Genomic DNA, 11,947 nt, shown 5'->3' with positions numbered 1-11,947 from the left:
TCCTGGCTGTGGAACTGTGGACCAGCTCTGTACCCTTGCAAGGGTGATGGAGGGGGCATGGGAGTTTGCCCAACCAGTCCACATGTGTTTTGTGGATTTGGAGAAGGCTTATGACCGTGTCCCCAGGGGCACCCTGTGGGGGACGCTCCAGGAGTATGGGGAGGGTGGCCTTTTGTTAAGGGCCATTCAGTCCCTTTACCAGAGGAGCGTGAGTTTGGTCCGCATAGCCGGTAGTAAGTCGGACCTGTTCCCGGTGAGGGTTGGACTCCACCAGGGCTGCCCTTTGTCACCGGTTCTGTTCATTACCTTTATGGACAGAATTTCTAGGTGCAGCCGTGGTGTGGAGTGTGTCAAGTTTGGTGGCAGGAGAATCTCGTCTCTGCTTTTTGCGGATGATGTGGTCCTCCTAGCTTCATCCAACTCTGACCTTCAGCTCTTGCTGGGTAGGTTCGCGGCCGAGTGTGAAGCGGCTGGGACGAGGATCAGCACCTCCAAATCTGAGACCATGGTTCTCGACCGGAAAAGGGTGGCTTGCCAACTCCGGGTCGGGAGAGAGGTCCTACCTCAAGTGGAGGAGTTTAAGTATCTCGGGGTCTTGTTCACGAGTGAGGGTAGGAGGGATGGGGAGATCAACAGGCGGATTGGTTCGGCGTCTGCAGTGATGCGGACGCTGAGCCGATCTGTCGTGGTGAAGAGGGAGCTGAGCCAGAAAGCCAGGCTCTCGATTTACCGGTCGATCTACGTCCCAATCCTCACCTATGGTCATGAGCTTTGGGTAATGACCGAAAGAACGAGATCGCGGATACAAGCGGCCGAAATGAGTTTCCTCCGTAGGGTGGCCGGGCTCAGCCTTAGAGATAGGGCAAGGAGCTCGGACATTCGGGAGGGACTCGGAGTAGAACCGCTGCTCCTCCGGATCGAAAGGAGTCAGTTGAGGTGGTTTGGGCATCTGGTCAGGATGCCTCCTAGACGCCTCCCTGGGGAGGTGTTTCGGGCATGTCCTGCCGGCAGGAGGCCCCCGGGTCGACCCAGGACACGTTGGAGAGGTTACATCTCCAATCTGGTCCGGGAATGCCTTGGGGTCCTGCCGGAGGAGCTGGTGGAGGTGGCCGGGGAGAGGACAGTCTGGAGCTCCCTAGTTGGGATGCTGCCCCCACGACCCGGACCCAGATAAGCGGAGGAAGACAACGATGTTTACATTTTCACCTAATTAACATGTTAGGTCTAAATGTTTAAACGTGAATCTAAATAATGTCGGAAAGAAATATTTAAAATATTTAAATGGAGAATCTGCAACATTTACAGCCAAATCTAAATATTTAAATCTAAAATGTTGAAATCTAAATATCGAATTGGTTTTTATCTTAATGTTTATCCATCATGCCATTTAGATGTAGCCTAACTAAATGTTTCAATTGATGCTAAATATTAAATTAAACTTTTTACACTTTGATTTTAATTATAGATCTATGTTTATAATCATAGCTCTATATTTATATTGCATATTCAAATTAAGTTTTAAATGTTGTCTTTATTATTTAAATTTAACAACAAATATTTAGATTTGATTCTCAAGTTAATTCTAAACCTATGCAGCCCATTTAGATTCGAATGTTAATATTCAGTTCAACTTTTCTCATTTAAGATCTTAAAAAGACATTTTTTTTACTTTTACTTAAGATGAATTACTTCTTGGTTTAATCTATAAAGAAGTGATTAAAAGTAGTTCAGGTCCCTAAAGCAGGTTGCCTTTTTAAACAGCCGGCCTTGTCTAGCGCACTAATTACCTGCAGCCGTGGCTGAAGCGACTTTACGCACAGATCCAAAGCGGAAGGAGCACAGCAGCCTTTTTCTGCGATGAAAACGAGGTGGCATCTCTTTATTTTGTTTATTTTTATTGGAACACTTGGTTCTGCTGCGTACGCTCATAAAAATACGTCCACTAAAGGTAAAAAATGGAATAAACTGAAAGTCAAACCGATGGGAGCCCGGAGATCCTCCCAGAAGGTTCCTGGAGGCGCATCTCAGCCTCAGATCAGCTCGCTTCTCTCCACCACGCCGGTGACTCCACCTGTGCGTCCAGGAGAGCCCAGAGCGCGGACCCAGTCGGACTCTGCGTACGTCCCGGACGTGTCCGTGACCTGCTCCACGTCGGAGTTTGTCGTGCGGGTCAAAACGGCTTTCTACGGTCTGGGCGCGGACGCGCAGGAGCTGACATTAGGCAGCAGCTGCAAGAGTAACGGGGTCGTCCGGCCACAGGGTGATTTGCTCTTCACATATCCAGTAACAGAGTGCGGTGCAAAACGAGAGGTAAGTTTATATTATAAACTCCATTTTATACCACAAAATACTCAAGTTGGCTTTTACGCACAGCTGCCTCCCGGTTACCTGGTTTATAAATACGTGCTCCATTATGAACCGTCACCAAAACGATTCCCGAGCAATGCGCACCAGATCAACGTCAACATTGAGTGCCATTATCAAAGGTTTGGGTTAATAATTTGAGTCTAAAGCATCCGTTTGGTGTTTTAATAATTAGAAAATTAAACTCCTACATTTGCGTGCCTGCAGGGATCAATCTGTATACCAGCTGGCGGTGCAGCCCACGTGGCACACAGTTATCATGCGTAAAAAGCTAAAAGGGCGCTCAATGGACTTCCAGATCAAATTAATGGATGGTAAGATATTTTCAGAACTGTTTCCTGCGAGCACAACTCTTTAACTCAACTACTGTCACATTTGTTCATTCTTAAGATTCATGGACACCAGCCAAGTCTCAGGTTTACCTACTTGGACAAACCGTCAAGATCCAGGTGTCTGCTCCTCACCTGCCTCCTGGGTTGAAACTGTACATCAACAGCTGTTACGCAACACCCCCCAGCAGCTCCAAATCCTCCCTCAAATATGCCATGATTGACAACTTTGGGTTTGTATCTCAGAAAGGAAATCCAAAGAGCCTGGGGTGCTTTTGGTGTCCATATTGTTGTGATTTTTATCCACAGCTGCATGGTGGACAGCAAACATGACCCCGGGGCCTCGCAGTTCATTTCCCGCACAGACAACACCATCAGGTTCTCCTTAAGGGCCTTCCAGTTTACAGCTGACCCAGAGCTGGAGGTGATGGTGGACATGGATCCTTCTGCACATCTTTAGATTACTTGATCCAGATTTTGTGTTTTTAGATCGGCATTCACTGCAAATTATCGGTCGCATCAGAGGATCCAGGACCTGCACACAAGTCCTGCACCTACCAGGGTCAACGGTGAGTAGTAGGAAATGGGTGTTTCATGTTTCCACCAAACCTGTTTAAAGAGCTTTTTTACCCGACAGGTGGAGGGCTCTTACTGGCCGTGACTCCGTATGTGAGTGTTGTGAGTCAACATGCACCACCTCCAAACCACGGAGGGCCTTGATGGAAGGTCTGTCACCACTTCTATAGATTTACTGGACATTTTGAAGCTGCTTTATTTCCCCCAGAGACGCAGAATATTGCCAGACTTTTATCAAAACCAGACAAAGTGGTTAAAAACAACATATGAACACTGAAACTCACATTTGACCCAGTTGTGGCTAATTTCAGGATTTTAGCTGAAACTGGATCATCCAAGCATAAGTTTACTCTTATTAAAATGAAAATAGATGAAAATTATGCATCTTTACATTTGCATGTTGACAAAATGAAAAATTAAAAGGCCAGTTTTTAATTTGTGTCTTTTAATTTGAAGGCTTTGCCAGGAGTGGGCTGCTACTGGTCTCTGACCAGCCGAGTGCAGCAGAGGATGACCTCCAACTAAACGGTCCCTCTGCTGGTGGAGGAGAGATGGAGAACATAAACTTCTACACGGACACGAACGTTCATGAGAAGCTTTGGGAACATTTGAGAGCAGAAGATTATAACGGATATAAGGAGAAGCAACCATTTGAACAAAGTGACGTAATTCTTGGGCTGTTGGGGGAACCTGATTTGGCTGAGGAGAGGAGTTTTGAAGAAGGCGAGGTAAAGGATTTAAATACCGGGGAGGGTGGATCTGGATACGAGACAAAAGATGTTTCTGAGGACATCGGCGAGGAGAACGATGACCTGCTTCTGCAGATGGAGCTGGAGTCGGCTGACCCCGAGGAAGGGAAAGACGAGAAACGTGCATGTAGCAAAACTAAAAACAGGAGGAAGGTGAAACAAGACAATTTGGTTGATAAAGAGGCCAAAACGTGGATTTTCAAATGGAAGTAACTCGGCTCAGGAGCGTTCTAAAGATCTAAACTCAAAGCTGTACATAAATAAACTGTCTGAGGATGATTCTTTTATTCTTTATGAAACAGTTGGTTTGTTTTCAAAAGTTTACTCCTGTAAGAAAACTGAGGACTTTATTTAGGATTGTGGACTTTGTTTAAATTTATTTCTATTAAAGAACTCTTTTCCAGGTAATTGGGCTTTTTAAAGGTAAATAAAAACATGCATATAAATTTTAAAATTCATTATAAGCATGTACATTTCTTTAATTTCTGAACTATATGGGTCTATTCCTATGGGTCTATTCCTATGGTAACAAAACAAATGAAGCAGTTTGATTCAGTTTGAGAGTGAATCATCTTTTAAAGAGCAAGTCACCCCCAAATAAACTTTTTTTTTTACTGAAACTAAATAAATGAGTGTCTAATCGTGCTGCAGACAAGTGTAGTCAATAAGTTGGCACTTCAGTGCAACTTAGTTAAAATTTAAATATTCTGCCTAAAACTGGCATAGTTGTGCCATTGTCAGGTAAAAACTCTGCACTGTATTTGAATTTAAATCTGCTACCGCTATTGGCTAAGAGGTATGCTATGATGTAAACTGGTACATTATGATGTCACAATTCTGTTGTGAGCCTGTGTGTGTGTGTATTTGTTAGCAGCTCTGCCCTCTCGATCTGCCAGGCAACAGCATTTGTTGCATTTTTCAAACATGAAGTGGGAGTGGAGTTAGACTCTGGTAGGGGGTGACTTGCTCTTTAAAGCTATAAATGATGGCTGAAACAAGAAAAATGCATAAACCAGACTTCCAAGTTTGGTCTGACCATAAATCTTTAATTTTCTTTATAAATGTTTGTCCCCGTTAGTCTCAAAACCTTTCTGAAAGTTTACCAGTCAACAAAAAGTGATTTATAACTGAGGAAAAGGGGCAAAGCCTCCATTATCTGTAAATAAAAGCAGCAGAAAATGTGCTTCATGTGAGTGATTATTGCTGTAAGTGACATTTGTTTCAGACATTGACGTGCAGCCCAGTAAACAGGTGAGATTTTTTCAAATTTGGTTATGATCGAGCATTTACACAAATACTAATGTAACACAAGAACGGCTGCATTTCATTCATTACAAAAGAGCAGAGCCTTCTGAAGTGAGACGGAAGTAAATAACTTAAGATAATTAATATTTTGTTAAACAAATATAATTGGTGTGGAAACTCTTTTAGAAATATATAGAACTCTGCAGAACAGATCCAAAATGACAGGATGTGTTAAATGTACAAAATACAGTCATATTTACAGAAAAGTTACCAAAAATCCCGTCGAACGAGTGGAGACTAGAGATTTGATTCAGCAGGACGATCAGTACAGTCAGTTTGACACTAGAGGGCAGCCTTTCCCCACTTCTTGCAACCTAAAGCTGAATTTACTTCCTCTAAAACGCAAAACGAGTAAGTAATCAGGACCCACACCTCAAATGTCAAATTTAAACAAAGAAACTCAGAATTTCATTGATCCAAACCTAGTTTCTTTTAAAGACTTTGGTAAAAGTAAAACAGTGTTGTCCTTCAGATGGTTCCTCTAGACTTCACCGTCATGTAGATGTCTCCCCTTGAACAGTGCCTGCTGTCCCGTTGACTTCCTCTGGGCCATCTGCAGATGAAACACACAGGAATTGGTTTGGTGGTGTGAAAGGGTTGGGTTATAAAAACCGCTGATTTGGGTCGACTTACCTTCTGTTCCATCTCGCTGTGCTTCCTGTCCTGCAGTTTGCTCCACAGCCTCACCAGCCTCCTCCTCTTTGCTCTTCGTTTTTGGTTTCTTAGCAACGGGTGGCGGGACCTTTCCTCCCAACTTTGACTCCGCCTCACTGGTCACCTTGGCCACAGAGGAATTTTCCAACTTCTTCTGTACAGTTTCCTTGTTTTCTTGCTTTTGCTTCACCTCAATTCCTACCCTGGTGTTGCTCTTGGAGAAGATGAAGCTTGCAGTGTTGGTTGGGGATCTAAGGAAGCCTGGAGGGGACAACTGCGAGGGCAGGGTGAGGCGAGAAGCGGGACCTTCTTTTGATCTGGCTGCTGTCCTGAGGCGGATGGCCTCCTGCAGGTTCATGGAGACAGAAGAGGTCGTGGTGGGAGACTTTTTCAGAGGAGAGGCGGCTGTTGGTGAAGCTGCAGGTGGAACCACAACAGACTTGGGTCGAGAGGCTTCAGAGCTGTCGGTGTCGGGTGGACTAGTGGGAGGAGGAGAGACGAGGATCAGAGATTTTCTGATCGGCTTTTGAGGAGCCTCGTTGCTGGAAGACATTGGAACTTGTTTGTCGGGCTGTGGTTGATCCACTGTGACATCGGGCTCTGGTTTCTCTTGAGTTGTAAAAGTTTCAGGCTTGATGGACTGAAGACTGACTGGAGAAGATTCAATGGACAAAACCGAATCGGCACCTTTCACAGCTTCAGATGCTTCAGCGCTGCTGTTGGCAGGCTGGAGCTTGACCACCTGCAAGGCAGGGTGTGTACCAGTAGCTGTGGATTCCTCTTTCACACCTTTAGCGGTTTCTGGGCTGTTGTTGATGACAGATGAGGGACCATTGGGCAGGGTTTCCTCTTTCACACCTTCGGAAGTTTCAGGTGGTTCCGGGCTGTTGTTGATGGACCGAAGCTTGACCGTCTGCAAGACAGCAGTGGGACCGTCGGATGTGGCTTCTTCTTTCACGCCTTTAGCGTGTTCCGGGCTGCTGTTGATGGACCGAAGCGTGACCACTTCAAGGAGGGGAGGGGTTACATCTGAGGCGGAGACCTGCTCGTGAACTTCAGATGGTTCTGGACTGCTGTTGACAGACCGAAGCTTGACCTTCTGCAGGAGGGATGCGGTGACCACCGGAATTAGTTCCTTATGTGCTTCAGGTGCAGAGGTCTTCTCTTGGGTTTGGTTTTTGGTGCTTGGGGGACTAGACGGATGCGTGATGCTGGCAGGAACCTGCACAGGTAACGGTGGAGGCAAAGGAATACTCGTAGGTGGAGGAGGTTGTTCAGCCTCTTTAAGTGAAGGTGTGTTTCTGAACTCAAATGGAGGAGAAGGGGGCACCCCATCGTCAGTTACTAGAGTTATGTGTGAGGTTTGAATGACAGGTGCTACAGGAGGTGGAACACCATGAGGGGGGGTGAGAACATTGACAGATAGATCTTCTGTTTTTGGTTCTGATGAGATTTTCTTCTGTGGAGGATCAATCTCTTGCTTCAGTGGTTGAAGCTGTGGAGGCGGAGGAGGAATACTTTGCGGGGGGCCAAAGTTCTCTACAGGGGCTACTTGTCCTATGGGCTGAGAAGCTTCTTGGTGATGATGTGGAGGAATAAAATCTTTAGAAGGCAGGGCAGCAACTGCTCTGGAAGAGAGAATAGAGACTTCTACAGCGTTTCCTGGAGGGGGGGCTTGTTTTTCTGGCGAAGGTACGCTAACCGGTGGAGGAACTTCTTGAATTACAGAAGTGGAGGGCTCCTTGTGCGTCACAGGAGGTGGTGGAGGAGGAGGAGGAGGAGCCTCTTTCATAGTTGTTGGTGGAGGGGGAGCTGAATATGGTGGTGGAGGAGGGATACCCAGGGATGGATTCTCCACGTCCTGAGACGAGAGGAACTTCAGAGGTCCCACCTCGACTTGTTCTTTTACCTTTGGTGACAAAACTAGTTCCCCCTCAACAAACATCGGGGGAGGAGGGAGAGGGAGCTCCATCTCATCACGTCTGCTGGCGCTTACTTGCGACAGCGGTGGAGGCGGCGGGGGCCAAGATGATTCAGGTGAGGTAATTCCTACCGATGAAGTAACAGTGGTGGTGTCTCTTACAGTGGACTGGACCTGATGGTCCACTGGTTCGGAAGACGATGGTGGAGAAATGCGTACTGATGAAATGGTAGGTAGTGTGTTGATGTTGACCTCTGCGGCTTTAACGTTCTGACCTTCTGCTCTCGTTGCTCCCTGCTTGTCTACAGCTTTCACCAATATCCCGTTCAACATCTCGCTTAATCTCACTTTCTCATCCTTTCCGTGTTCTTTCGACGTTCCATTCTGGGTTATTCTTTCTTTCTTCACTTTTCCATACGTACAATCACTTTCTGTCTTTGCGTCCACCACGTGCACTGATCCATGTTCAGACTCAGCCGTGGGACTTTGGTGTTTTCGTTCCGTGGCCGTAGATGAAGGTGGAGACTGCCTCTGTTGTCTCCTGTCCTTTGGGTTCTTCTTTAGGACCGTGTAGCTGCTGCCGGGAGCCGGGGGTCCCAGGAGCAGCTCAATCGAACGTACGTTTTGAGACCATACCTCTGGGGGAGGAGGGGGAGGAGCGTGGATTTTGGGTGGGGGAGGGATGTTGAAGAGTTGTCTCAGCGTCTGAACAGAGGGGCTGACATCGGGTTTGCTTTCTCCAGCAGCGTTCCCGTATTTATCTCCTGGCTGTGGTGCCAGGGCTGGTGCAAGCCCAGCAGACGTGGACCTAGAAGAAAAAAACTGTGGAATCTTTGCGAAGAGTCCCTTTTGCTTCAGAGACCATTTGATGAAATGTGGAGATGTTCCATCTTGGCTGGAGTAGCCACTGGATGGGGAGTTTGGTTTGTTGAGCTTTTTGTCCTGAGGGGATTCCTGCTCGTCACATGAACGTTCGTTCAGAAGCTTTTCTGCATCCTTTTTTGGCTCCTCGGCCTGAAGCGGAGATCTGAGAGGGAATGATACGGAACCTGTAGAATCATCTGGAGAACTGATGTCTGCATGGTAGCCAGTGCTGTCTAAGGTCCTGGAGAGGACTACAGATGATCCAGGTTGAACATTTTCGTGGTCTTTCTTTGGGGATGGGGGGCTTTGTTCTGTAGCAAAAACTTCTACCAGATCTCTTGACCGTCGTTTCTTACCGTGAAGGGAATGTGAGCGGTTCGGAGGTGGCGGAGCCCTCTTGGACTTCATGACAGAGAGACTACGCACAAACTGTCCTTCTTTCCTAACCTGGTCTCCCTTAATGATGACCTTGGACGAATCTTTAGAGGAGTTAACATCAACTTTGTTCGCTTTAGCAGAATTGTCTCCACTCTGAGGTTTCTGTTTAGGGGTGCTGCTGCTGGAGATGGTTGAAGAGTTAGAAACCAAAGTCTCTGATGAGGCAGAGTCGCTCCATCTTGAGCTGTCGGACATATAAGGATTAGCGTTGTAGCGGGAGGCAGAGGTGATGTTGGAAGAGGCCCTAGAAGAAGCCCGGGAGGGAGACGGGCTAGACACTATGCTGCTTTTGCTGATGGTGCGCAAGCTGCTGCGACGGCTGCTGCGACTGATCTCCACCACCTCGATGGAGGGTGGCAGCACCGCGTTGGGAATGATCTTGGACAGGTAAGCAGCCTGGGGTGACATGGTCATAACACGGCTGGACAGACCCTGTTGGACAACAGCAGAACCACTCTTCCATCTGAGGGGATCCAGATGGTGCAGCAGGGCCAGGTTGTCCCTGTGACCAGCGTGGGTGGCATTGAGCTGCTCAACTCTGTCTTTACTGAGCGGATGGACGACGTTAGAGGTTTGAAGGCCTGCACTGGAGTCCTTCGGTGATTCTGCTTTGCGCTGTAATCCATCGGATGTGGGACTAAAATCAGACTCATCGTCTAAATCCGGCCTCTCGTCCAGCCGAGGTGGCAGTCTCCAGCCTTCCCTATCCATACCTGAAGGACGTTGAAAGAAAACAACCGAGTTTTATTTCCATAAAACAAAAGAATCACCTTTTTGACTTTAAATGTAAAAGATTAACTGCACACCCAGCTCTCTCTGAACATGCCGTGGCACTCCTGCAGCAGTCTTCCTGTGTTTCCTCCTTGTTTTGGTCTTTTCTGATTTTTTCCCTGATTCCAGGGGTCGGAACGTTGATCCTAGATAACAGAGAAGGAGATGCTAAATATAAACATTGAGCTTATAAAGACAAGGACGTAAAAACCGTCTGAACTGATGTTACCTTGCCTGGTGAGTCCATGGCGGGACGACCTTGTGGACACTGAGGACCGCATGGAGACGACAGAGGACGTGTCAGCAATAGTGCTGTCCGTCACAAACCCCACACTTTCCCCGTTGGTTTGGGCGGTCGCTGTGGACTAGAAAAAGAAGAGAAGTTAAAAATATATAAAACTAGAAACCTGAGTATTTGACAAATGAGTGTAACTTACAACCATGCTTTCATTATCCTGATACTCCATTCCAGTGTTGCTTTCTGCAGAAAGAAATCAATTTAATCATCTGGGTGTACTCTATATGTCCAAAAGTGACTAAATCCTCCAATAACAGCATTTGGCATTAAATACGAGGGTAGACCTTCTTGCTGTATCATTTTCAGCCCTTCTTGAGCTTCGGTGTGGAGGTCCTCCACATATTTAGACCTGCTGCCCTCGATAAACACGTTCTCTTGTAACTGCGGGGGCGCAGGGGTCTTGTCATCGTTTAGGTTGGGTTGAGCTGGAAACGGAGAAGAAGTGAGAAGGATCGTTGTTACTGCAACGTTAAAACAATCAATCAAATCAAAGATACTTTATTAATCCCAGAGGGAAATTAGAGTTTCAGTACACACAATTCAGAGATCAGACATACATGGGCAAAGACACATGACAAGAATTGGTGACTGTGGTCATTCTCAACCCGAGTCGTGCTACCTTAATAGAGATAAGAGGGTTACATGAGGATTGGTTCAGGTGGAGGGAAAAAAAGGCACTTCAGAGTTACCCTCCACAGGTAGGGCAGCTTTGCTCTGCAAAAGAACACCTCAGATATATATGCAACAGACTTCAGACAACACAACACAAGGGTGACCATATGGATGGGAAGTGTGAATTAAATCAGCACTGTGGGATTAAACTCCTGTGACTTCTATAAAGGCTTTAAACGGGGATTATCACATCAAAATCTACCATCTGCAACAGATTTTCCAACCTAAAATTCCAATACAAGGAGATTATACACATCTTATGACAAAAACAAAACTATAGTTCAGTTTTTTTAAATAAAAACCATGTAAAATATCAAAGCTGTCCTCTGAATATGGCCGTCAAGCACAACACACACAAACTCGACCGTTTCACCGTGATTTTAACTCAGAGAAGGAAAATTGTGGATAACTTTGCGTCCTCACACTTCCAGGTCACAGTCAGCCGTCAACAAGTCTGCCTCAACTCGTTTACGTAATAGTGACAGTTGCTCTGCATCTGGCTGTGAGAACATGCTGGTTTCACAGCCAGTCGCAGCTCAGTTTTTACTTTCTTTCATACAGCAGCAGTATAGTGCTGCTCTGACACCTAAAGCTAACATGTTATTAGGGAAGCAACAATACCACTTTTTTTCCAAACCGATACGACACCGATACTTGGATCTGAGTGCTCGCCTTTACCGATTACCAATACTGATACTTCTACCACACAAAAAAATGCAATGATTTGGAATAAAGATTTTAGTTTCTTCTCTGCTTTCAACAGGAAAAGACTGTGAGGTAGATAAAAAGTAAAATATATGAATGGAAATCATCACAAAACTAAAATATTAGGTGAACAGAAACAACAAAATACAGTGAAGCCATTGTCAAGCAACTGCATTGGTATCGGTTAACTTTTACCGATACTGGTGTTGGTATCGGTGCCGATACCAACACCAGTATCGTATCGGTGCATCCCTACATGTAATGTAAGTTTACTTCTAGTTTATTTGTCTGTTATTGAAAA

General features: G+C 46.1%; 2 protein-coding genes across 3 annotated transcripts in view; one reads left to right on the top strand and one right to left on the bottom strand.

Moving 5' to 3' along the window:
- The first annotated feature begins 1,778 nt into the window (after window positions 1-1,778).
- On the top strand, window positions 1,779-4,297 carry si:ch211-67f13.7 (zona pellucida sperm-binding protein 3). The gene is made up of 8 exons (XM_015970476.3): window positions 1,779-2,310; window positions 2,374-2,486; window positions 2,572-2,678; window positions 2,755-2,926; window positions 3,003-3,117; window positions 3,183-3,262; window positions 3,331-3,419; window positions 3,726-4,297. The coding sequence occupies exons 1-8, from the start codon at window positions 1,858-1,860 to the stop codon at window positions 4,229-4,231; spliced, it is 1,635 nt and encodes a 544-aa protein (XP_015825962.3). The 5' UTR covers window positions 1,779-1,857; the 3' UTR covers window positions 4,232-4,297.
- A 739-nt stretch (window positions 4,298-5,036) lies between these two features.
- Window positions 5,037-11,947, bottom strand: part of si:dkey-157l19.2 (NHS-like protein 3) — a 30,636-nt gene continuing 23,725 nt past the window's right edge. For both annotated transcript variants that reach the window (XM_015970475.3, XM_054741518.2), the window contains 6 exons: window positions 10,554-10,694; window positions 10,409-10,452; window positions 10,201-10,336; window positions 10,007-10,117; window positions 5,957-9,913; window positions 5,037-5,876 (listed from right to left, as the gene is read on the bottom strand). In XM_015970475.3, coding sequence (XP_015825961.3) covers window positions 5,818-5,876; window positions 5,957-9,913; window positions 10,007-10,117; window positions 10,201-10,336; window positions 10,409-10,452; window positions 10,554-10,694 — 4,448 coding nt within the window. In that variant the 3' untranslated portion in view covers window positions 5,037-5,817. The remainder of the gene's footprint in view (window positions 5,877-5,956; window positions 9,914-10,006; window positions 10,118-10,200; window positions 10,337-10,408; window positions 10,453-10,553; window positions 10,695-11,947) is intronic.

This window comes from Nothobranchius furzeri, chromosome 18 (assembly GCF_043380555.1).
Source record: "Nothobranchius furzeri strain GRZ-AD chromosome 18, NfurGRZ-RIMD1, whole genome shotgun sequence".
In the NCBI taxonomy this organism is placed as follows: Eukaryota; Metazoa; Chordata; class Actinopteri; order Cyprinodontiformes; family Nothobranchiidae; genus Nothobranchius; species Nothobranchius furzeri.
This window is presented reverse-complemented; position numbering and strand designations above follow the sequence as displayed.